We start from the raw sequence: 24441 nt of genomic DNA, 5'->3' as shown, positions 1-24441 counted from the left end.
GATTAAAAAATACAAAAATTAAAATCATGCTCGGTTCAGGTTTGAACCGTTGGAAAAGTTCTTCTGGCAGGTTGATGTTCCGCCTTAGAAGCCGGTTGAACTTATACACGTCTCCTCCTGTGACCAACGCGATGGGTTGTCGGAAGATGTCATCAAATGAACAAGAACCGGCCGAATAGTAACTGCATCCAGCAGAGATTGTGACGAAGTATAATAGTTCAAAAACTGTGAAGAAAATGATTTAAATAATCTTTTTTTTTCCTAAATGTCATTGTTCTTCATTCTAAGAAGAATTTACGAATCCAATAGAGTAGCGTCCCTCCCAACAAATAAATGAAATGTAATTTTACAGGAACAAATCGGTTCGTATTCAAGGTCGTGTGATTTTCAAATCAGATATAATTTTGCATCATAGTTGACGCTCCAGTTATGTGCATCTAATAAACAGAAAATTACACGTTTTTTCGAAGTGTGCATTTTTGGAAAATTCAAAGTGTTTGTATTTCTCGAGACCCCACACGTCATGCTTTCCCTCGAGTTAAGCCTACGCAAAATTTGTGCTGGTCTATGTTACCGTAATTTTGCAAATACGAAAATGTATGTAACCAAGTTCTTCGTTGCCTAAAAAAAAGATTTTTTCTATTTTATACCTCATTTCACAAACGATTTTTTAATCTTTGAAGTCAAACAATTGAACAAGATCCCAATACTTCAAAACCCACTTTTTTCACCTTGTGGAGTGAGTGTTTTCCGTCGGCTGGCCCATGAATGATTCAAATTCAAATTATTGTTATTTATTAATATGCAAGTATGTTTTGCATTTGCAACGACATAAACACACACACGTCCACCAAACTAGCACTAACTCACTGCTGTCGCACTATTTTCGATGACTCTCTCTTTCTCCCATCTACATCTAATACGCACAGAAATTATTCATTTTCTATTTATATTTATTTTTAATCACGAATCAATCACCGTGATATGAAAATTTAGCAGAACGCAGGGCTTTGCTGTGACGAACTGCTCTTACTCTCTCTCTCTCTCCTGACCCTCTTCCCACCCTCGAGGTAACCAAAAAAGGTGCCGAGGACGTGTGCAAAAAAGTCCTTTTCGATTATTCAAAATTTATACACAAAATATGCATTGCATTTGTGCAGTGTGCTCGAATAGAGTTTAGAAACAGAACCGCATACACACACAACTCCTACTTGTGTGCGTGCAGTCAATGTAATGCACAGTGAATGTGGGTGGGATTTATACTTTCAATGGACATATTTGAAAGTTTCATTTTTTTTATTAAAAGTTGCTTTTCAACTAAGTTCTACGGCAGGGATGCAAAACTTTTGAAAAAAGAAAACTTGCTTGCTCACTTCCACTTTAAAAGCTACTTATTAATTCGTTTCAGCACTTCCAGCAAGATCGACTACGATAAACTAGTCAAAGTCACTACAGCCGACTGTGCCCAATGTTTGAACCGAATTTGGCACAATTCAACTATGGGCCAGAAATTGTACAACTTCACTATGGTAGGACCACATCCCAATCAGTCACTGTGTGATGCGCGTTGTGCATAAATTTGCCCCGTCCCCTCGGCTGTTTGTAATTCATTTTTAATGAGTATCCGACTGTTTGGCTGACCCTTTCGCAAAACAACACATGTTTTCAAAGGCACAGTTTTTTTCTATGCTGGTTATCCTACAAAGTATATCTCGACCAAATTAGCTACGCTCAGATCCTCAGATGTCTGTTGGTTAGTTTTTCACGGATTACAATTTAAGTGCCGGCGGGGAAAAAGCGTAACAGAAAAAAAGGAGAACTCTAGCCTCGTTTTCGTCTCTGGGTCGCCACAAATTTGCCGCGGTGGTAAGAGATATGTTTTGCGAATTTACGACCCATTTAACGACCGTCATAAAGTCGCATTTAGCTGCGGATGGTTTTGCGCGCATCTCGCGTGTGTGTGTGCAGAAACTATCGAAGGTCCAAAGTTGACGACGTCGTTGCACACATTTCGCATGAAATCGATAAGGTGCTGCCTTTTAAGATTCCGACACTCGTTGACGACTGGGTCCACCGCGGCCCGCCAGTAAAACGGGAAATTACAGCCGTATTTGTGCTGGTAACGAGATTTTCCTTCAAACAGTCCCGGCCAGATACATGCAATTTTCTGAACAACTCTTGAAGAGCAGTTGTCACTGTTGTGAGTAATGCTGTTTATAGCGAGGGGTCGTTAAAAATGCTGTTACTATTCGTATGTTAATTGGTAACAATAATGCTTAATCAAATGAAAATTTAGCACGTAAATCCTGTCTTAGAAAATGGCAGACGACGGAACTACCTTACTACACCGAATACACCTTTTATTTTTGATGGGACAGAATTTTTTCCCGTTTTTTCATAAACAATAATAAAAAGTTGCATGAGCGTAACGACGCCTACCTCAATCTTTTCTGCAGGAGCACCAAGCGCTGCCAGAAGAGAGTGAAGAGAATGTTGATAATTTCAGCGGCGATGTTAGAAATTCTGTAACATTCTTAATACGTATATGTATATTAATACTTATCACGTATCTTTTCGCACTCTTTGACAAAGTGCGCTCATGAAGTTTTTTAAAAACGCAAAAATCGTTTTTGGACTCAAAACTGGTGAAAACCAAAACGCACCGATTTACCGGGGTAAATCCCATTTAAACTTCAAAGGCATAGCGCCAGGTTCTGTCGCGATCAATCAAGCTCACAATTGGGTGCCCTGAAATGCAATTCAGAGTGAAGGTAGAGAAAAAACTCGAGATAAATCAGTTTAAAAATGTCTAATTACAAAGGAAAAGTGTGATTGACCACCCTTACGAATTTGAGATATTGTCCAGCTATATGTATATCCGTGTAACTTTTCCCACTGAGTCTAAATCTGCCCTCAGAATTGAGTCAAAGTGTCAAGATATCGACTGTTTCGGTCATATTAAATTTTAGTGTTTCTTTGTAAAATAATCATATAAACACATAGAAACCCAAAATATGACCGAAAATCAATATTTTACAAACCATCCACTTCCCATCCACGAACCTAGGAGTGCAAAGGCTTGAATGGGGATAGCACCCAAAACTCTTTCTACTCCAAAAAACCTTCCACCCCAGGGTTTGGACTGACGATCTTTGGATTGCGGATACAACCGCCGCCAGCGATGCCACCGGAGCAGGTTTGGTTTGGTGTGTTGTTTGTCTTTAGAGCAGGGAGACAAATCCCCTAGAATGACTCAACGGCTTAACAACAACTAAGGCCGGGACCGACGTTTTATTTCCCCATTCGATGGTAGGTTGGAGCAGATGGGAATCGAACCTATGATCACCCACTTACAAAGCGGGCAGCGTAACTATTCAGCCACACCTGCTACCTGATATTTTGATACTTTATCTTAATGCTGAGGGCAGATTTAGACCCATCAAACGAAATTACTTATAGCTGGACACTAGCCTGTCCCATTTTGAGGTCATGTCGAGGAATTTCAGGTGCTCACTTCTTAATAGATAGATTATGATGTTAGGAACAATGTTTTCTTAGACAAGAAAAAATAATAAAATACTTTCTCGCACCCCCTAGTCGATTTACTGAAAAAAGTCACTTTTTTGAACAAATTTTCTAAAATCACTTGGAATCAATACAAAAACTGTTTTGATCAGGTGTGTATTATCTTCAAACGATAGGTTGTTGTCCATAGATTAAGGGGCTCTATCAATATTGGACCAAAATTTAAGTTTTTGGACTCTCCCAGGCGGATTTGTGTCGAAAAAATCGCATTTTTTAGAAACTTTTTTCAGAATTGTTCATTTTATTTAGGGTAGCCTATTTTTCCCAGTGAAACCAATGCATGCAGCTTGTAGGAAATTTCATGGCGAACATTTTTCCCTCTGATAAAATCCAATTTCGACACTCCAGAGCCGAGATATTTGAGTTTTAGTGAGGAGAAAAGTGCCAATTTTCGAAATTTCTCAGAATTCAGAAGCAAGGCCTACTAATTACACGATGTAGCAAGCATATGTCTCAAAGGTCAGGGTATGCTTTTTAATAGTAATTTTGGCCGCTGAATCCGAATCTGAAATCAAATTTCGTGTCAACAGTGATGTTTTGGAGCTACACCCTTTTGGAATGTTATTTGCGTGTTTAAGAGGCAGTTTGTAAATATTGCTCGGTTTGTTCTAGAGGTCGTATCGAGGTGCTCCGATTTGGATGAAACTTTCAGCGTTTGTTTGTCTATACATGAGATGAACTCATGCCAAATATGAGCCCTCTACGACAAAGGGAAGTGGGGTAAAACGGGCATTGAAGTTTGAGGTCCAAAAAACATAAAAAAATCTTAAAATTGCTCGCATTTTAGTAAAACTTCAACTCTGTTAGATGCATTCGAAAGGTCAAATTACTGTTAAAAGTGTTTTTTTAAACCTCAATATCTTTTTGCAACAGCCAGCAACACCCATACTCTTTTAGTTCAAAAGTTAGTGAATTTCATGGACTATAAGCCTACGGTAATAAGTTTTTGGCCAATCGCAGTTTTTCTTATAGTTTTTTTTATTTTTCTTTAACAAACATTTTACAACGTTAGTTATTGTCCTGTAGGCATCCATAGCGGCACTTTTTAGTCTCACTTTTGTCATATTCGAAATCCTCGGAAAATTCAAACTTCAATGCCCGTTTTACCCCACTTCCCTTTGTCGTAGAGGGCTCATATTTGGCATGAGTTCATCTCATGTATAGACAAACAAACGCTGAAAGTTTCATCCAAATCGGAGCACCTCGATGCGAGAACAAACCGAGCAATATTTACAAAAACTGCCTCTTAAACATGCAAATAACATTCCAAAAGGGTGTAGCTCCAAAACATCACTGTTGACACGAAATTTGATTTCAGATTCGGATTCAGCGGCCAAAATTACTATTAAAACGTTTCTTAATCCACCCTTAGGTGGGTAGTGCCTTCCTCACATTAACAAAGTAATAATGAAAATAAGTTTATGAAAAAAATATATGCCTGATACAGACTTTTCCAGAAAACATGCAGACTCTCATTTGAAGCAATGTGGCAACCAGGCGTTTCGCATCTGGCGCGACTCTCACACGTAAACAAAAAGACCCGGCCTTTTGAGGTTATGCAAAAAATCACCCTTTTTTGTGTCTACAAAAATGTTTTTCTTGGCATAACTTTTTAAAAACTTTACTAAACAGAATAAAATTTAATAGGGACTTAGGGGACCCCAAAACGAACAGAATAAGGCGGATCCGGCCAAAATCGGTTCAGCCAGTTCTGAGATAATCGTGTGGAAAAAAATCATGTCTACACACATCCCCACAGACATTTGTTCAGAATTTGATTCTGAGTCGATAGGTATACGTGAAGGTATGTCTAGGAGGTGTATTTAAGAAGTTCATTTTTTGAGTGATTTTATAGCCTTGCCTCAGTGAGGTGAGGAAGGCAAAAAGCATACCCTGACCTTTGAGACATATGCTTGCTACATCGTGTAATTAGTAGGCCTTGCTTCTGAATTCTGAGAAATTTCGAAAATTGGCACTTTTTTCCTCACTAAAACTCAAATATCTCGGCTCTGGAGTGTCGAAATTGGATTTTATCAGAGGGAAAAATGTTCGCCATGAAATTTCCTACAAGCTGCATGCATTGGTTTCACTGGGAAAAATAGGCTACCCTAAATAAAATGAACAATTCTGAAAAAAGTTTCTAAAAAATGCGATTTTTTCGACACAAATCCGCCTGGGAGAGTCCAAAAACTTAAATTTTGGTCCAATATTGATAGTGCATCTTAATCTATGGACAACAACCTATCGTTTGAAGATAATACACACCTGATCGAAACAGTTTTTGTATTGATTCCAAGTGATTTTAGAAAATTTGTTCAAAAAAGTGACTTTTTTCAGTAAATCGACTAGGGGGTGCGAGAAAGTATTTTATTATTATTATTATTTCTTGCCCAAGAAAACATTGTTCCTAACATCATAATCTATCTATTAAGAAGTGAGCACCTGAAATTCCTCGACATGACCTCAAAATGGGACAGGCTACTGGACACTTTTCTCTTGAAAATAAGACATTTCAAGATTTTTAGTCAAATCAAGATATCTCGATTTAATAAGAAAATACATCTGACTGAGATTAATTTAGCATTCGTAGTGATCTCCCCCTTTGGATGCATCATGGCGCTTAAAATTTTACCTGCGCTTCTTCGAGATATTAAAGTCTCAAAATGGCATCACAACGTCTGTTAACGTACATTTTTTTATTGCCTTTCTTACAAAAAAAGGTTTAAGGTTTGCTTTTGGAAAAACGCTTTTCTTAGGAATCTTAAAAAAATCGTGCACCGCGGGGAACGTCCCAGAAAAAACCCCTACTTCTAATTTGAAGGTTTTGATGCGCTCTTTCGATTGAATTTCGGCCCGCAACCCGGAACTCAAAGTCTGATTTTTGAGAGCTCTTTTTCTGAAATACTTGTGCGATGTCTGTATCCGCTCTTCAAAATTGGTGTCTTCCATCATTAGAAAACTGCTCGTAAAACCCACAATTTTTATATTTCATATCTGTAGCCGTGGGGTTGGAGACGAACATTTTATTTTTCGATTCACATTTTTGGACCAGTAAATGGGGTCAAAGACATTTTTAGAGGTATTTTTGGACTATTTTACAGATAACACTATTAAATTAAAAGAATTCAGGTTCAAACAAAAAGGCATTCAAAAACATGCGCCATAAACGGCTTTGGCCTAAAATTTGAAGCTTTTCCAAAATTTATTTCCAGAGATATAGCCATATTAGTGTTTTTCGTCTTGTTTTTACCCTATTTTTCCCATTAAATTTTTGGTTTATTCAGAATCATATACTGAACATCAAATTCCGAAGTCCCGGTTCGTTCTCGCTCGAAAGATCGACAAGTCGTCAAGTCGAAGCATAAACGCCATCACATTTACGCTTGCGTTTTTTATGCTGCGCGTGAAAGTGTTCTTTCTGGCTTCTCATAATAGATCGACAAAGTGCAATACCGATACATATTTTCTTTAAGTTAATCATAGACTAACATTAAAGACTGAGTACCCTTTATTTTTTCTAATAATGTCAATCCAATATGTTTTTCTTAATTGATTATAATTATCCCCCTCCGTGTACGCACGAGAGCAAGCAGCAGTCAAGTGCTCCATCGATTTTTCGAATTTTTCGCCGTAATTGATTGTGAATATCCGCGAGTTTGCTGCTCCAGCATGCCAAAGGCCGGCCGTGGCCGTGGCAGTTCGAGTGCGGCCTCGCAAAACCCGCGAAGTTCGTCTACCGGCCGTGTGCAAAAAGGTAAACAAACCAACGCCGTGTCGGCCGCCATCGCGCAGGGGAGCGTGAGCGCAGATGGAATCGACAAAAAGTTACTACATCCCGGATATGTTCCGAGATCACCAGTGAGGACCCGCTCAGGTACTTCCGGTGCCACCGCCAGTGGCACTTCAACATTCGCTAACATCCCCATCAGGAACGAGTTTCAGATGCTGAGCGACGACGAAGAAAACAACAACACCGATGGTGACCGACAACGACGACGACGATGGTCGTGCACGGAAGAAAGTGTCGACGACTAAACTGAACAAATCACCGACGGAACGAAGACCACCACCAATTTTTGTTTTGGACACGTTGGCGGACGATGTTGACGAGTTGCTGGAAGGCCTCGGATATTGTCTGAAAATCGGTAAGTCGGCAGTGCAAGTGATCACACTGAATAAAAAGAATTTCGACCTGGTGTTTGACGAATTGAAGCGTAGCAACTTCAACTTCTACACATTCAACCCCGAGAAGCCCCCTTTTAAGGTCGTCTTACAGGGTTACCAAGACCGTCCAGTTTACGACTTGAAGAAGCACCTTTCGGACGCCGGAATAAAACCGCGGGAGATAAAAGTGCTCTCGCGCAAGACAACGGTAACAGGTACACACACACTGTACCTGTTGTACTTCGACCGCGGCACCGTCAAGATCCAAGACCTGCGGGGGACTAAGACGTTGGACGGTTTTTGGGTAAACTGGCGGTTTTACACCAAGAACCCGACGGGCGTAGCGCAATGCCACCGTTGCCAGAAATTCGGCCACGGCTCGTGGAACTGCAACCTCCGGCCCCGCTGCGTGAAGTGCGGTGAGTCACACCTCTCGGAGGCGTGCGCACTGCCACGAAAGGCGGACTTGGGGGACAAGGCAGAACAAACCAAGCCGCGCGTAAAGTGCGCGAACTGTGACGGCAACCATACCGGCAATTACCGCGGATGCGTCGCGCGCAAGGCCTACCTCGAGGAGCAGGAAAAGAGGAAGAAGAAAGCAGCAGCGTCCCACCCTCCTCAGCGAAGTACGAGCGTGGCCGTTCCTGCAGTTGGACAGCTTACGGTTCCAGCGGAAAATTCAGCGTCCCCTCCTGGTTGGGGGCGTTCGTTTGCCAGCGTGGTCGCTGACGGTAGTGGCAGTACGGCCCAGCAAGAAGTCACCGGGGAAGATCTCTTCACCCTGCCGGAATTCTTTGCTCTCGCGGGGGAGATGATGACGCGGTTTAGGAGCTGCCGGAACAAGGCGGAACAATTCCTGGCCCTTGGGGGACTGATGATCAAACACATCTACAAAGGATAAATAACCTGTGATCTAGATATAAGCTTTCTCTTCCTCTATCCCCTTTAATTTGCAATTTCTGTAAGTTTTTTTTAAATTTTTTCTTACTCTTGCTAGTGCCTTAGTTAAAGAAACAATTGTTCCAAAATGGATTATGATGCAACAAACAGCTGAAAGGAACTCCAAAACTCTGTAATGCACTTCAAAATAACTCATTGTATCTTGATTATTTACCAATAAAACCGAATTGAATTGAAAAAAACATCTTAAATATTATAATTATCTTGCGACCCATAATCTGCCTCTGAAATCCTAAAAAAATGACATTCGAGGTTTAGCCTAAAAAGATTCGAAGCTTTAGGTAAAATTTTCACTGGGTGGTATCATTATGCTTCTGAAAAAATAATTGCACCAATATATTTGTCGGATTTACATAATTTTGTAAGAAAAGCTCCATTTCACCTCTGGTGATATTAAATCGGGTTTGTTTGAAAATCGATAATACAGTAGACTCTCTGGTTGTTAATATCCAAGGGACCGTCGAGGAAGAGAATCATCAGTTTACAGAACGATGCAAAATGAAGATTCGATTGAAAATATTTTTTTCTTGATTCCCAGCTATGGGAGAGAGTCATGGCAAAGTCCATCAAACAAAAACAAACTAATGTCAAACACCCTTCAATGCTTCGTTTCGCCAAGAAAAATGTCTATGCAAGCCATGAGAAACTGAAATTGTTGACTACTGGAAGAGATTTTTAAAGCAAACAAAATCCAAGGGACCGTCGAGGAAGAGATCCTTCAAGCAAGGGAAAATATCGAGGAATGAAGATAATTGAATTATGCAGATTGAAGGGACTGAAGAATTCATTCATAGATGGAGAATTATTGATATCCAGAAGATCGACAGCCAGAGAGTCGACTGTATTTGTTTTTTTTAGCTCTAAAAGTGCTCAGAACACTTTTCTCTAAAATAAAATCCTGAATTGCTACGTTCAAAACAGATTTTTGAGTGTTTGCTCTGATGCTATTTACAAAATTGATTGCTGAAGGCCAACAACTTACTAGAAGAGAAAAAAACAACAAAAATATTCCGGGAAAGTTAGATTTTACAAAACATACTGATCGTGAACCACCCTAACTTTCAACCAAGGCCAAAAGTTGCCCCTTCCCATTTGCAACAGCTCTTCTGAAGACACCAGCTTTAAGACATCACCTTTTTCGTAAAATCCATTTCCGCTCAATTTTGCGATCTAGACCATTGGTTTCTCCATACAAGTCGTGTTAAATTGAATTTGGAATTGATAGCTAATTTTAATATTTTTTAGATAAAATGTACGGAATCGGATCTAGTGTGACCAAAGTTGTCCCTTTTTGGCGTAATAACCTACCTTGGACTTATACGAACCCAACGCAACAAAGAGCACCTCGATCCGACGAATCGAATCGAATGATCAGTTGATGCAAACATCAAACGTAAGTAACGAAGACCCCTTTATCTCTGTGTATTTTAGAACAGTTTCCTTGTTCTTGAGATAAAAGTGAATTCAGGTAAATTCTAGAACCGTTCCAATTTCCAATTGTCCACGTATTTTATGGATGGCCCCTTGTCATAACATTTGGAGTTGTAGTCAATATAGAGTTGTAGAAAATATAGAATAAGCATGGAAAACCAAACAATGCTCAACTCACCTTCGCCAGCACTTTTCCAAAGCGGTGTTTCCTCCTATAGGAAGAAAAGTCCGTCGAGGTTGATCACCAATCGTGTAACTGCCCTTTCACTCGAAACTCAAACTCTCGCCTCATAGGTCCTCAGCAATTGTGCAGTTAATGAATCGGTGCCACGGACGGTTGGTTAGGCTGCAGTACGGGTTCAACCCGCGATCCCGAAAAAGGCTGGGCGCCCACCTTCGGCGGAGAAGACGTTCTGGACGGAGACGTGGGGCACGGGAACTTGGGTAGTTCCTTTCGGTAGCCGTCGGGGAAGAGCAGCGGATGGTGCGGGTAGTTCATGAAGGGACTGGAGATCAGCGGATGGGGTGGATCACTACCGGAGTGCGTTTGATAGGGATAGAAAAACTGCGGATATGACCGGATCGCTTCCATGTTGGTGAGCGGAATTGTGAACGGAAGTGGGAAGTTTGCCGCCGATGGCAAGGACAGCGGGGTTTTGAGCAGCTCTAGATTTTCCGCTAGATGCAGATGCCTCGGAAATAAGGATAATGGTTTGTCACGGGCTGCGAAAGATTCGTTCACGGAGTCATCTTTGTGCGTGCTTCGTCTGCTGGCTTTGGTATTGTTGAACAGCTTCAAACCCTTCTCGAAGCCGTTCGTTTCGTGAGGTGCCACTTGCGACACTGGTTCAGCATCGTCAGCAACGCTATGCTTTTTACTCTTGGACTTGGCACTGTGGTGCTGATCGACACTGCTCTGGTACGTCTCCTCCAGCCGGGACTGGTGTTCGCTTGGCTGCTTTGGCTTGACGTCGTTGAACGCCGACGAATCGTCGGATGCTGCATTTTTCGCCGACTTGGTGTCCAGATTGAGCACGCCTTCCTCGTCGGGATGGGGTGGCGAGCGGGACCGCGACCGGTACGTGGAGCTACACCGCGACAGGGACGTCGAGTTGGTACGGCCCGTCACCGAGATGTTCTCGTCGTCGATGTCATCCCGACCGATTCTGCTATGAAGCAGAACAACAGCCTGAGCTGTTTTGTTGGTTGGAATTAAGGGGTTGACATTGTGATATTTAGGGTTGGGGAAAACAATACATTAGCGGATGGATTTTATAGTACAGTGTGTTGGACTCATTTTGTCAACATTGATTGCCTGGTTGATTGATTTTCGTTAAGTCATATTTACTGCTTCGCTCATTTTATTTTTTTGTAAGTTGATTTAGATTTTTCATTGTCATTTGGTCAGGTATCCTAGGTAATATGTCCTTATTTTTAACTCACGATATCTCAGATATTCGATGTTGATTTTTTGCTATTTTCAGTAAAAACTAAAACTAAATTTTGAAAATAACATATTATTTTATATAAAGGCAAACAAATTATTTGAGACATTTAAAAATGTTAAAGATAATTTACAATTCCACAGTTATTTTAATTGAAATCTGCAGAAAATTTCAAATAAGTTTAGTTTTTGATCATCGAACCAACATTTTTGATCTTTATACGCTACACGTGGCCAAACCATTTTTTCAATTAAATTATTACACAATAAACGCTGCAGTTTCGTTAAGAAATATTAGATGTGGGCTCCCTGAACATGTTCCTATCGACAGAATTGAACTTTCGTGGTTTCCCTACCAATAAATAAAATTGAGCAACTCTCTACGAAATCGGCCGATTTCGACCATTTTTATTTTTTGTAATTTTTGATTTGACTCAAACTTTGTGGGGGCCTTCCCTATGACCAAATATGCTATTTTGTGTCATTGGTTCACCCATACAAGTCTCCATACAATTTTGGCTGCTGTCCATACAAAAATGGTATGTAAATATTCAAACAGCTGTAACTTTTGAGTGAATGTTCTGATCAATTTGGTGTCTTCGGCAAAGTTGTAGGTATTGTTGAGGACTATTGAGAAAAAAATAGGTACACGGAAAAAATGAGGATTTTTTATCAACTTTTTTCACTAAAACTCAATTTCCCAAAATACGTATTTTTGATTTTCGAGATATTTTGATATGTTTTAGGGACAAAATCCGCAACTTTTGAGCCATAGAGAAACATGGTCAAAATCTGCCGCCGAGTTATGAATTTTTGAAAAATAGTGATTTTTGGAAAAAATCGAAGTTTCATGCAAAAACAAGTTTGACATTATTTTTTAATGCAAAATTGAATTTACAATCGAAAAGTACTTAACATATTTTTTGATAAAGGGCTCCGTTTTCTAGATATAGCCACCGAAAGTTTGATTTTAGATTTTAGAATTTTTAAAAATAGTGACCATGAGTGACCATTTCTAAAAATATTTTTTTTTTGAAAAGTTCAGAAAATTTGCTATAAAATTGTCTAAGAGACATTGAAGATTGGACCTTTGGTTGCTGAGATACAGCGGCTTAAAGAAAAAGAAACACGAAAATTGAAGTTTTCTAAGTCTCACCCAAACAGCCCACCATTTTCTAATGACGATATCTCAACAACTAATGGTCCGATTTTCAATGTTAATATATGAAACATTCGTGAAATTTTCCGATCTTTTCGAAAAAAATATTATGAAAATTTTTAAATCAAGACTAGCATTTTAAATGGGCGTAATATTCAATGTTAGCCCCTTTTAAAATGTTAGTCTTGATTTTAAAATTTTCAAAATGTTTTTTTCGAAGAGATCGGAAAATTTCACGATTGTTTCATGTATTAACATTGAAAATCGGACCATTAGTTGTTGAGATATCGTCATTAGAAAATGGTGGGCTGTTTGGGTGAGACTTAGAAAACTTCAATTTTCGTGTTTCTTTTTCTTTAAGCCGCTGTATCTCAGCAACAAGAGGTCCAATCTTTAATGTCTCTCAGACAGTTTTATAGCAAATTTTCTGACTTTTCAAAAAAAATATTTTTAGAAATGGTTACTCATGGTCACTATTTTTAAAAATTGAAAAACTGCAAATATTTCGCTAAAATCAAACTTTCGGTGGCTATATCTAGAAAACGGAGCCCTTAATCAAAAAATCTGTAAAGTACTTTTCGATTTCAAATTCAATTTTGCATTAAAAAATAATGTCAAACTTGTTTTTGCATAAAACTTCGATTTTTTCCAAAAATCACTATTTTTTCAAAAATTCATAACTCGGCGGCAGATTTTTTGACCATGTTTCTCTATGGCTCAAAAGTTGCGGATTTTTGTCCCCTAAAACATATCAAAAAATCTCGAAAATCAAAAAATACGTATCTTGGTAAATTGAGTTTCAGTAAAAAAAGTTGATAAAAAATCCTCAAATTTTTTTTCCGTGTACCTATTTTTTTCTCAAAAGTTCTCAACAATACCTACAACTTTGCCGAAGACACCAAATTTATCAAAAAATTTACTCAAAAGTTACAGCTGTTTGAATATTTACATACCATTTTTGTATGGACAGCTGCCAAAATTGTATGGAGACTTGTATGGGTGAACCAATGACACAAAATAGCATATTTGGGTATAGGGAAGTTTGAGCCAAATCAAAAAATACAAATAAAATCCATTTCCGGTTTTGGTAGAGAATTGCTCAATTGTAAAATAAGGGGGTGCTCATGGTTTCTTTAAAGATGGTGCGCATGGTTGCATTGATTCCATTGAATTTTTATCCAAACTTACAATTTTTTTTATTGTCGGAAAGTCACTAAAATCGAATTTTGTCAATTAGAGGGTGTCCAGGGAGCCCAAATCCTTTTTCTCAAATTGAATGGCCAAAACTCGTAGCTACACAGAAAAAAAATCATGGTAAGGGGTACATCTTTTATGTCAGAAAAAGGTGTAATTTTACCTCTGGAAATGTGTAATTTTACATCTTTTCTGGTGTAATGTCACTTTTTCAGTCTAAATTGAGGTAAAATTACATCATAAAAGAGGTAATATTCAACCTTCCAAAATTACAGTTTCCGAATTTACATTATTTTTTACTGTGTAGTACCATCCAATGGCTGAATATTTTTTGTTTATTTTCATTCAGAATATTATGAAAAATAATGCACAACTTCAAGTTGTTTGGTTCAAACAATTGAAGAAAACATTGTTCCTGCTGTAATGTCCTTTCGTTCGTATTGCCATGCTGTTATTTTTGTCTGTTTTCCAGTTATTAGTCAATGCCAAATATAATTAGTTCAAGTACCTGTCAGGGCATTTCCTGCTGCTTGGGGACATTTTGAGTAAACAATTTGTCCCTTTTTTGGTTGATTGAAGCATTCATATGGCCTGTGTTTGGTCAATCAATGTTTGACCCGGTTGTTTGATTGAAAAAAAACCTCGGTTGACAGTATGGTTGATTGAAAAGGCTGTTTTGCTGTTGACTTTGTATTATTGGTTGCATGGTTGATTGAAAATGTTTTGGTTGCACGGTTTATTCTGGTGAAATAGTCGACATCGGTGGATACGGAACACAGGTTGGTTGTTTTTCACGCAATACGAAACTTTTGCTGCCTAATACTTAAAGATGTTAAACTTCTTTCCTAAAATTTTAACTTTGCACTTTTCGTAGATGCTTACTTTTTTTTACACTTTCACTCACTCACAGAAGATGCTATGCTTGGTAGTCCCACAATGGCTGCATTTCGCCATGTTCACTGAACAGCATTATCACTTTAAGGATTGAATTGAATGGTTTTCAAAAAGTTTATGGTAGTTCATCGAGAGAATAGTTAAAAGAGATGTTTTGAACAGATTTTGTGGTAAGTGGGGTTGAAGTCGTTGGAGAGATTGAGCATTTCTTCACTCCTGAAGAATTATTACAAATTTGTGACAACGACAAGTTTTTTTGGACCACCTTTGGTTCTGCATGTCACTCGGTCTGCTCCACCCAGTTTCAGATGAAAACCCACGATCGTATCGAAGGGACCTTCCATGAAACAGCTAGATAAAATCGAACTCAACGTTCATCTCTAACCACTAGTTTGAACTTGCGGGTTTTCGTTTGTTTGCTCTCGGCAATAAACTTTGTTTTTACATACATCTCCACTGTTTTTTTTTTCGCTCGCACAATTTTCAAAATTGTAAACCCGGCTCCGTCTTTTCCTGTTTCAGGTCCGTGGCTAGCGGATGCGGTGGTAGTGGCGGTGGAGCCGGAGCCAACGGACCGACGGAGGACATTGCGTAAAAAGTCTATCATCCGGACTGGCGTTGGGTGCTGCGAAGCTCCACCCCGTCGAACATGTTCAGATTGTGTAACCGTGAGTATTCGTTGACGACGGCTTGACCTGCGTAGGAACGGAATAGACAATAGAACGAATGGTTGTGGTGGTTTGATGGGTTGAACGGGAGCTCAACTAAAGAGGGAGGAGATTTTCCAGGGGGACACTTCCGATTTGGGTCAATAGTCGGAATTAAGCAGTTCGAATGTAGTAGTGCAGTAGACGGAAAAATGACAAGTTACGGATTTTGGACCTTGGACGCAAGACGAGTTTGTTTGAAAAGTTCAATCTACCATTCCAGAGTACTATCAAAAATCAAATCAAATTATTCCCTCTACAGCATTGCCTTGGCGTTCTCGATTACGAGATTCCTACTCGAAACTAAGTTGTCCGAAGGCTTGATTGTTGAGGCAATTGCAAACCTCTTTTTAAACCTAGGCTTCCCATCCACCCCAGGATTCGAACTGACGACCTTTGGATTGTTAGTCCAATTGCCTACCAGCGACTCCACCGAGGCAGGACCCAGGGAGACGACTCCTACACCTGGATTGAGCTAACGACCTAACCCTCTAGGTTAGACCGGGGCCAACATTTACTTCCCCGTCCAACGGAAGGCGTGGTCAGACAAATCTCGTCTCAAAAATGCCACCGGGACCGTCTGGGATCGAACCCAAGCCGACTGGGTGAGAGGCAGCCACGTTTACCCCTGCATCACGGTCCCGGATGAGTACTATAGTCCCCTAAAATTGCCGATCTTAGCCCTCAATTACAAAATTATCATTTTATTTCAACTGTTTATAATTAATTACACAGAACTAACAAAATTTACAAAATGATTGCGTAGTGATGTATCTCAAAAAAACGATGTGGCGGAAACCCTGAGGTCACTGTTTTTGGCACCAATACCGTAACTTCTTTCTGAACAATTGCGATTTTAACAATTAGTTTTTGTCACTCCAGTGCCAAGATACAGCCATTTTAGTAAAATAAAAATGGCAAATTTTCAAAATTCTCTGTTTCGAATCTACATTGACCTAGAAGGGTAATTTTTTCATTTAGAACACAAATTTTCATTTAAAAATTTTGTGCTTTTTCTAACTTTGCAGGGTTATTTTTAAGAGTGCAACAATGTTCTACAAAGTTGTTGAGCAAACAATTACAAAAAATGATATATAAACATGAGGGGTTTGCTTATAAACGTCACAAGTTATCGCGATTTTACGAAAAATAAAGTTTAGAAAAAGTTACTTTTTGCGTTTCTCTTTGTTTCGTCGTCCGTGTCTGTCGCGGGTGACCATGAACGGTCATGATCTGGCTGCAGAATAGTTATCCGCAAAGCGGCCTCAATTTATAACTGTCAAAGCGGAACCAATTTACTGTTTGCAAAATGAAACCAAGAAATGGCAAGTATTGTAATCGATCTATAATTTATTTTGTCAGGATTAAAAAAAATTACTCCAGCTTTTGAGGTATTCGAAGTCAACAAATCTTAAAATACAAAGATACATAATCTCGGAATTTCCATTCGGTTGTTCTTCTGGTTCACAAAATTCCACCCACTTCTGACGCAATTTATCGTCACGTGGAAAATAAAAAAAGCATATTTTGGCCGCCCATCGTTTAGTCTACAAACAAAAAATGCACGAAGCACTTAATTTTACAGCGAAAACTTTAACATCAACAGATTCAAAATGTTTCAAAACCAGTCACTTCAGCAGCAAAAAATATGTCACGCTTGAGCTTGAATAAAGCCTTCTACTTTGTTTATGTTTACAGTAGTAGTGCACTTGTAGTAGTGAGGAGCAGTTGGGAGCATTCGAAAATCACGTTACGCATTCTGTCTTTTCAGCACCCAGGCACGGGTATGAATCTTCAAGCAATTTCAATATGGCGACTTGTAGCAGAAGGAGTGAGGCATTTTCGCTATTTCTCACTGTTCTGTGTTCTGCGTGCACGTCCGCAAACATCGACCACACACATACTAACACAAAGCGCCACCAAGAGGCAAAAGGTGATTACGAATATTTTTGGCACTTTCGTTAAAAAATATGCGGTTTTGCAAAAACAAATAACAAAACCAACATTTAAGTGTAGTTCAACTGTCAAACTTGTAATTCGTTGCTGATTTGTTCGAAAATTTGTTAAAAATAATAAGTTTTTTTGCAGAACCCCTTTTGGACGGACATTTCTGTTGTCACCTTCTGGTTCCTTGGATTGGCCATGAATAATTTCACAGTGTAATAAACAGGGCAGCTACCACCACGTGGCGCCACTGTTTCGAATGAGAAAATGATACAGGTTTTTCAGACGAGTTTCAATCCCGTGACCCAGGTCATGATCAACGACGACCAACTTTTTTAAAACTTTTTTTTGTCGAACATTGTTACACACTTAAAAATAATCCTGCAAAGGTAGAAAAAACACGAAATTTTAATATGAATTTTTTTGTTCTAACTGAAAAAATGACCCTTCTAGGTCAATGTAGATTCGAAAACAACATTTAATTTCCCATAAAATGACAAGTTTCAAAATTTTTTACAGTGGAGTAACGAAAAATGGCAGAGTTTTAAAACTTTTTTAAGTGTTTTTATCGATGAAACATATGTTTTTTTCGGAATTCTGAGTACGCCATCAAATTGGGCGTACAATTTTACATAAAAGTCCCTTTGACACCAAATTTCTATCACATCACCGTTTCAGGCTGCAAATGATTGAAAAACACCTCTTTTTTCGCTTGTTCAAAAATGGAAGGGGGCGTACCACCCCTCCGTCACGAGATATCAAAAAACGGACCTCGAGTTCGTGATCAGGGACAAAATTTACCCCTAAGGACAAAGTTTCACGCAAATCGAAGAAGGGTCGGGGCAACTGCTGTGAGAGTTGGCGGAGAATTACCCATGAAATAAACCCGTTTACCCACATTTTCGATTTGAACTATGCTTTGTAATTCCCTTCTATAAAATAAATTCAGAATAACATGCCAAAAAATTGGAAAAATATTCAAAAGTGATTAAAATACCTCTTTCACCACCAAATGTTGGCTCTTTCAACATTGAATAATTGCCCCTTAGTAATATAAATGATACATTCGCACGATTTGGTCATTCCGGCTCCCCAATAACTACGTAAAATACATTTGCTCAAACGAACACACAATCGGATGAAATATCTCGTTCAGTTTGCGCATCCGTCGTTGTCTGACCCACCACCGACTGCCGGGCGCATGCTCCAGCCAGAACGACGTGAGTAATTATGGTTGTAAATTTTTATTTTACGACATAATTTTCATTCCCAGCGCACTTTGCCGATTCGGTTGAGGTGTAGAGGTACTTTTCCACTCGTCCAAAACAATTGCTCCCGATTCATGGTTGGTAGAAAGCGACTTGACATCGATGGTCCTACCCACTTGTCATTTTTCCGCCCCTTATTAATTTGTTTCTTTCAGATAAAAGGCGAATCTCTTGCGTACATTTTACTGTCCCCGTGAGAACCGTTTGGGGGTTTGAGGAGGCTGAAAACTCAAGAGGTGGTGGTTTATTAGTCAATCCAGCAACAGCCAGCATCGGTACGGAACGGTGGCGGTTGGATCTGGCTGATCAGCGTCCCAAGCTCTGAACACTCGGCCATACCTTCGTCGATCCGCCGGTGCGCCGTTTGGACGTCCCCGTCGGCACCCTTCAGTATCACGTACATCAGGGGCATCATCTCCCACGGGTAGTTGAGCTTCTCCAGCAGATACTGAGATCGTTTCACCAGTTCATCGTCTGAAAGGGGATAATAGAGAGAAAAGTTGATAAGTTTATTTTTTTTTTGGTAACTTATTTTTAAGTAAAAAATCAAAAAATTCTCCCATCATTTTATTGCAAACATATTTTTATTGAACACCCGTATCAGGTTTATTTTGAGCTAAGAGCTCTAACAAAACATATCTTAAGCTTTCCCGAATAGCCCTGCACAAAAAATTGTATTAATTGTAATTATTTGTTCAAAATAATTGTTCTGTTACAAGATCCCAGCCGTAAGAAACATAACTAATTGGAATTTATTGTGCACCAAATATGGAAGCCACTGATTATAATTTATTGGTTCATGCACTGATTGAATGTAACGCTCAGAACTCCTAGCCAGATGAATGCTCTAGCGTTGGCATTCAAAGGACACCTCTCGATCGAAGGGAAAAACACCCTCACTTCTCAGGCGCAAATCTATTCAGTGGGTAATTCTCCGCCAACTCACACAGCAGTTGCCCCGACCCCTCTTCGATTTGCGTGAAACTTTGTCCTAAGGGGTAACTTTTGTCCCTGATCACGAATCCGAGGTCCGTTTTTTGATATCTCGTGACGGAGGGGCGGTACGACCCTTCCATTTTAAACATGCGAAAAAGAGGTGTTTTTCAATAATTTGCAGCCTGAAACGGTGATGAGATAGAAATTTGGTGTCAAAGGGACTTTTATGTAAAATTAGACGCCCGATTTGATGGCGTACTCAAATTCCGAAAAAACGTATTTTCATCGAAAAAACACTAAAAAGTTTTAAAAATTCTCCCATTTTCCGTTACTCGACTGTAAAATTTTGGAACATGTCATTTTATGGGAAATTTAATGTACTTTTCGAATCTACATTGTCCCAGAAGGGTCATTTTTTCATTTAGAACAAAATTTTTCATTTTAAAATTTCGTGTTTTTTCTAACTTTGCAGGGTTATTTTTTAGAGTGTAACAATGTTCTACTGCTGTAGAGCAGACAATTACAAAAATTTTGATATATAAACATAAGGGGTTTGCTTATAAACATCACGAGTTATCGCGATTTTACGAAAACAAGTTTTGAAAAAGTTGGTCGTCATCGATCATGGCCGTTCATGGTCACCCGCGACAGACACGGACGACGAAACAAAGAGAAACGCAAAAAGTAACTTTTTCAAAACTTTTTTTCGTAAAATCAGAATAACTTGTGATGTTTATAAGCAACCCCCTTATGTCTATATATCAAAATTTTTGTAATTGTCTGCTCTACAACTTTGTAGAACATTGTTACACTCTAAAAAATAACCCTGCAAAGTTAGAAAAAACACGAAATTTTAAAATGAAAAATTTTGTTCTAAATGAAAAAATGACCCTTCTGGGACAATGTAGATTCGAAAAGTACATTAAATTTCCCATAAAATGACATGTTCCAAAATTTTTCCAGTCGAGTAACGGAAAATGGGAGAATTTTTAGTGTTTTTTCGATGAAAATACGTTTTTCGAATTCTGAGTACGCCATCAAATCGGGCGTCTAATTTTACATAAAAGTCCCTTTGACACAAAATTTCTATCTCATCACCGTTTCAGGCTGCAAATTATTGAAAAACACCTCTTTTTTCGCATGTTCAAAAATGGAAGGGGTCGTACCGCCCCTCCGTCACGAGATATCAAAAAACGGACCTCGGATTCGTGATCAGGGACAAAAGTTACCCCTTAGGACAAAGTTTCACGCAAATCGAAGAGGGGTCGGGGCAACTTTTCCCGATTTCGTGTGAGTTGGTAGAGAATTACCCCAGTTCAATTGCTTCCAAGCTATGCTGTTAATAACGGACAATTTTGTAAAGACCTGGCTATCTGAATAGACGAGCTTAAGTCCCGGACCTTTGGGTGCCCCCTCTCACTATAACTAATCCTTAAAACCAGCTCTCCCCCAGCTAGGCGATTATGCGGGGCCCACGACCATGATGATGATCACCAACAACACCGGGTGTTGACCACGGGGAGGAGAGTATGCAAAATCTAGCGTGCGAAAAGCAGAACCCCGGCATTAGTTAGCTCGCCTCGAATGCGATTGGAATCGATCAATCATCTTGGTCGAGCCGAGAGTTGTTGCACTTTTCAATGGTTAAGTGATCGCTTGGAAGGGGAATGCTGCTTGCTGCCATGGCAAGTTCATTTTTCAAATCACGAATGATATATTGACTCGCGTATTGATTGTCTAGGTAATGAAAAATGTGATCCGGCGACAGACTGTAGCTAAAGCCACTAGTTATCGCTTGACACTAGAATGTACCGTACAAACTGTGAATTCTTAGCTATATTATAAGTTCAAACGATCAAATCGGTCAACAATTTCAGCTCAAAAATCGAAAGTCCAAAATTCCCTCATTAAAGGCACGTGCCAACAGTATCACCCAATCAAACCTTAACGATACCCACTCAGGCACTGATGTTTCCGATTCCTGGGCGGGCTCGTATGTTTATGCAAATTATACATCGCCTATCAAATCAAACGGTGCTTCCGCACGAATCATCTGGGCGTCAACTTGGGAGGAGATCTCCGCTGGCCTGCCAGCGACCCATTAATCGCTGATCGACTGCCATCAGCATACATTAATCGGGAGGACGGAAAAAAACTCGCCAAACAACCGCTGGCGAAATTAATTGAACGCTTAATTGATTTGCACGCGCCGCCGCGATGGATGTCTTATCGACGGGAACGGATCGGTTGACGCCCCGGAGGCACCTGCTTTGGCAGCCCTTCATGGGCCGAGGTTGAGACGAAACGAGCGATTCGACGAAATGGAATTGATGGTTTTAAAACTAGTGCAGAATGTGTGTATTATTGAATGTTTGGCCCTTTGGAAATGTTAGTCTTGATTTAAAAAATTGAAAATATTTTTTTCCGAATAGGTCGGACATTTTCACGAATGTTTTTTTTTTTTTTTTTTTTTTTAACAATGAAAATCAGAACATTCGTTGCTGCGAAATTAACATTAGAAAATTGAGGGTTGTTTGGGTAAGACAAAAAAAAACATTCTCTCGCTTCTTTTTATTGTATCCGCTGAATCTCAGCAATATCTCAGCAACAAGTGGTCCAATCATTAATACTTCTGAGTTAAAATTGTAGGAATTTTTCGCAACACTTTTGTAAAAACATATTTTTAGCAATAAACACACAGCAAATAAAGGAGTAATCCAGCTGCGTGTAAAAGGCTTGAGGGTAAAATAAATTTTGCATTATTTTTTGAAATTTTGTGTAACACCCTGAAATATGTAGGGGAGAGTGGGGAGACTTGATCCCCGGGGACACTTGATCCCAAGCCTGTATCTCGTCAGCATGTGGGTAAAACAATTAGCTTTGTTCTAGAAAGTTGTGCGAAATTAACTAAAACTCATTGTAGAAAACAAAGAAAAAAATTAAAAAATGTTTAGATTGAGTTACACACATTTTTCTAAAACGAGCTGTAAAAAACTTCCAAGAGATCTTTTTTTCTTTTTCTGATATGCATAAAAAACACTAAAAAAATATTCAAAAAAATATTTTTTGTATATGAATTGTTTGATAAACTTATCAACTTCAAAACCCTTACGCATTTGATGTTAAATTTATCGTCATACTATTTTTACAATCAATTGTTTAAAAAAGTGCGTTTAGGGAGACTTGATCCCTGCTTTTTTGCAGTCACTGGAATCAGCCTCAAGATTAATTAATTGGGCTGGGATTTCATACTTAGTTTCCTTTAGTATAGTTGTACATAACTCACTGCAGTTTGAACCTTTTTTCAAAAGTTTTGTAAACAAAATTTCCAGCTTTTGTAAACATGCTTAATTTTGATCTAAAAAATAATATTTTAAGTTTTTAAATATTTTACATACTAAACTTGTTAAATTTTGAACAAAAACGTACAGGTTTTATGTGAAATTGCTGTAATTAATAGAAAATTTAAAGTTTGCATGAATAAGAAACATTTTGCTTAAGATTTCTTCAAAATGTTGAAAGGGGGATCAAGTTACCCCTAACATTTTAAAAATGCCGGTTTAAAATATTTTTTTAAAACGCTTGGCTAGATTCGAAGAGTTTATCTGATGATATATCCTTATTAGGCAAACATACATGAATGTTTAAGCTTTCAATTCATGCAAAAAGATCATAGTTTTGTGAGTAATTGACAGAGTTATGTGCGATACAAAAAAAGGGGATCAAGTCTCCCCACTCTCCCCTAGCCCCTTAGTATAGGAAATCTACTTGACCGAAATGTCATGCTGATATGTGCGTTTATCCTTGGCCGAGCGGGCTAAGGCGCCGTCCTTACTGAAGGTACTGGATTTGCGTCCCGTCGGTTGCATTTTTTTTTTTACAAGCGTGTAATATTAAGTGTCTTTTTTAACGAAGGTGATGTGTAAGCTTTTGCATGCGAAAAAAAAAATACTTTGAATGGCTGTATTTTGAAAGCACTTTTCAATTGCAAATTCGATTTTACATAAAAAATGACCTAAAAAAATTAAGTACGAGATTTTTATTGCAATATTGCTATTTAAAAAAACATAACTTCTCGACAAAATTTTGGTTTATTTTCTGAATGGCATTAAAGATGCGGGTTTTTGTCCCCTAAAACATGTAAAAAAAATTAAGGAGTTACATACATGTAGAAAATCACAAAAATTTATATTACATAATATTTGTTAAATCCACTCAAAAGATTAATCACTCCTGATAGTTTCATGAAGATATTTCATGATTAAATTGAGTAAGAGACTACTTAAGTTCTAAATTTTGCCATGCGCAAAGCGGCCTGTTAAACTTTATGGCGTTTTTCTCTAAACCCCGAGTTGATTTACGGGTGCCACGATATCTCGAAATGAGATGGGCCAAATTGCCTGAAATTTGAAGTGAAGACTCTCAAGATGTATCCCGTGTGCATGACGAAGCAAAATTTTTAAAATGTGCTTAAAAAACTAAAATCAAAAACTAACTGTTTTTCATATGAAAAACATAGATTTTTTAAATCTTTTTTTAAAATAAACTTTTTGAAAATCGGCCTTCGTCATGCACACGGGATCGGTGTAACGAGTTTTCACCAAAATGTTGAGCCGATTTGGTCAAGACAGTGTTATGAGATATCGTGGCACCCGCTTTTTGAAACTGCCAACTTGAAATTGCTCTATCTCGGCAATGATGCAACCAAATATCTTTATATTTGTTTTGTTTTTAATGCCCTGAAAACATAATTTA

The 24441-nt window shown here is 38.7% G+C and overlaps 1 protein-coding gene across 4 annotated transcripts in view; it reads right to left on the bottom strand.

Moving 5' to 3' along the window:
• Positions 1-24441, bottom strand: part of LOC6035520 (doublesex- and mab-3-related transcription factor 1) — a 253077-nt gene that overhangs the window by 2619 nt on the left and 226017 nt on the right. For all 4 annotated transcript variants that reach the window (XM_038249267.1, XM_038249266.1, XM_038249268.1 and 1 more), the window contains 2 exons: positions 19090-19224; positions 10319-11334 (listed from right to left, as the gene is read on the bottom strand). In XM_038249267.1, coding sequence (XP_038105195.1) covers positions 10454-11334; positions 19090-19224 — 1016 coding nt within the window. In that variant the 3' untranslated portion in view covers positions 10319-10453. The remainder of the gene's footprint in view (positions 1-10318; positions 11335-19089; positions 19225-24441) is intronic.

Source organism: Culex quinquefasciatus, chromosome 1 (assembly GCF_015732765.1).
Source record: "Culex quinquefasciatus strain JHB chromosome 1, VPISU_Cqui_1.0_pri_paternal, whole genome shotgun sequence".
Classification (NCBI taxonomy): domain Eukaryota; kingdom Metazoa; phylum Arthropoda; class Insecta; order Diptera; family Culicidae; genus Culex; species Culex quinquefasciatus.
Note: the sequence above shows the minus strand (reverse complement) of the source record. Positions and strands in the feature narration are given on the sequence as shown.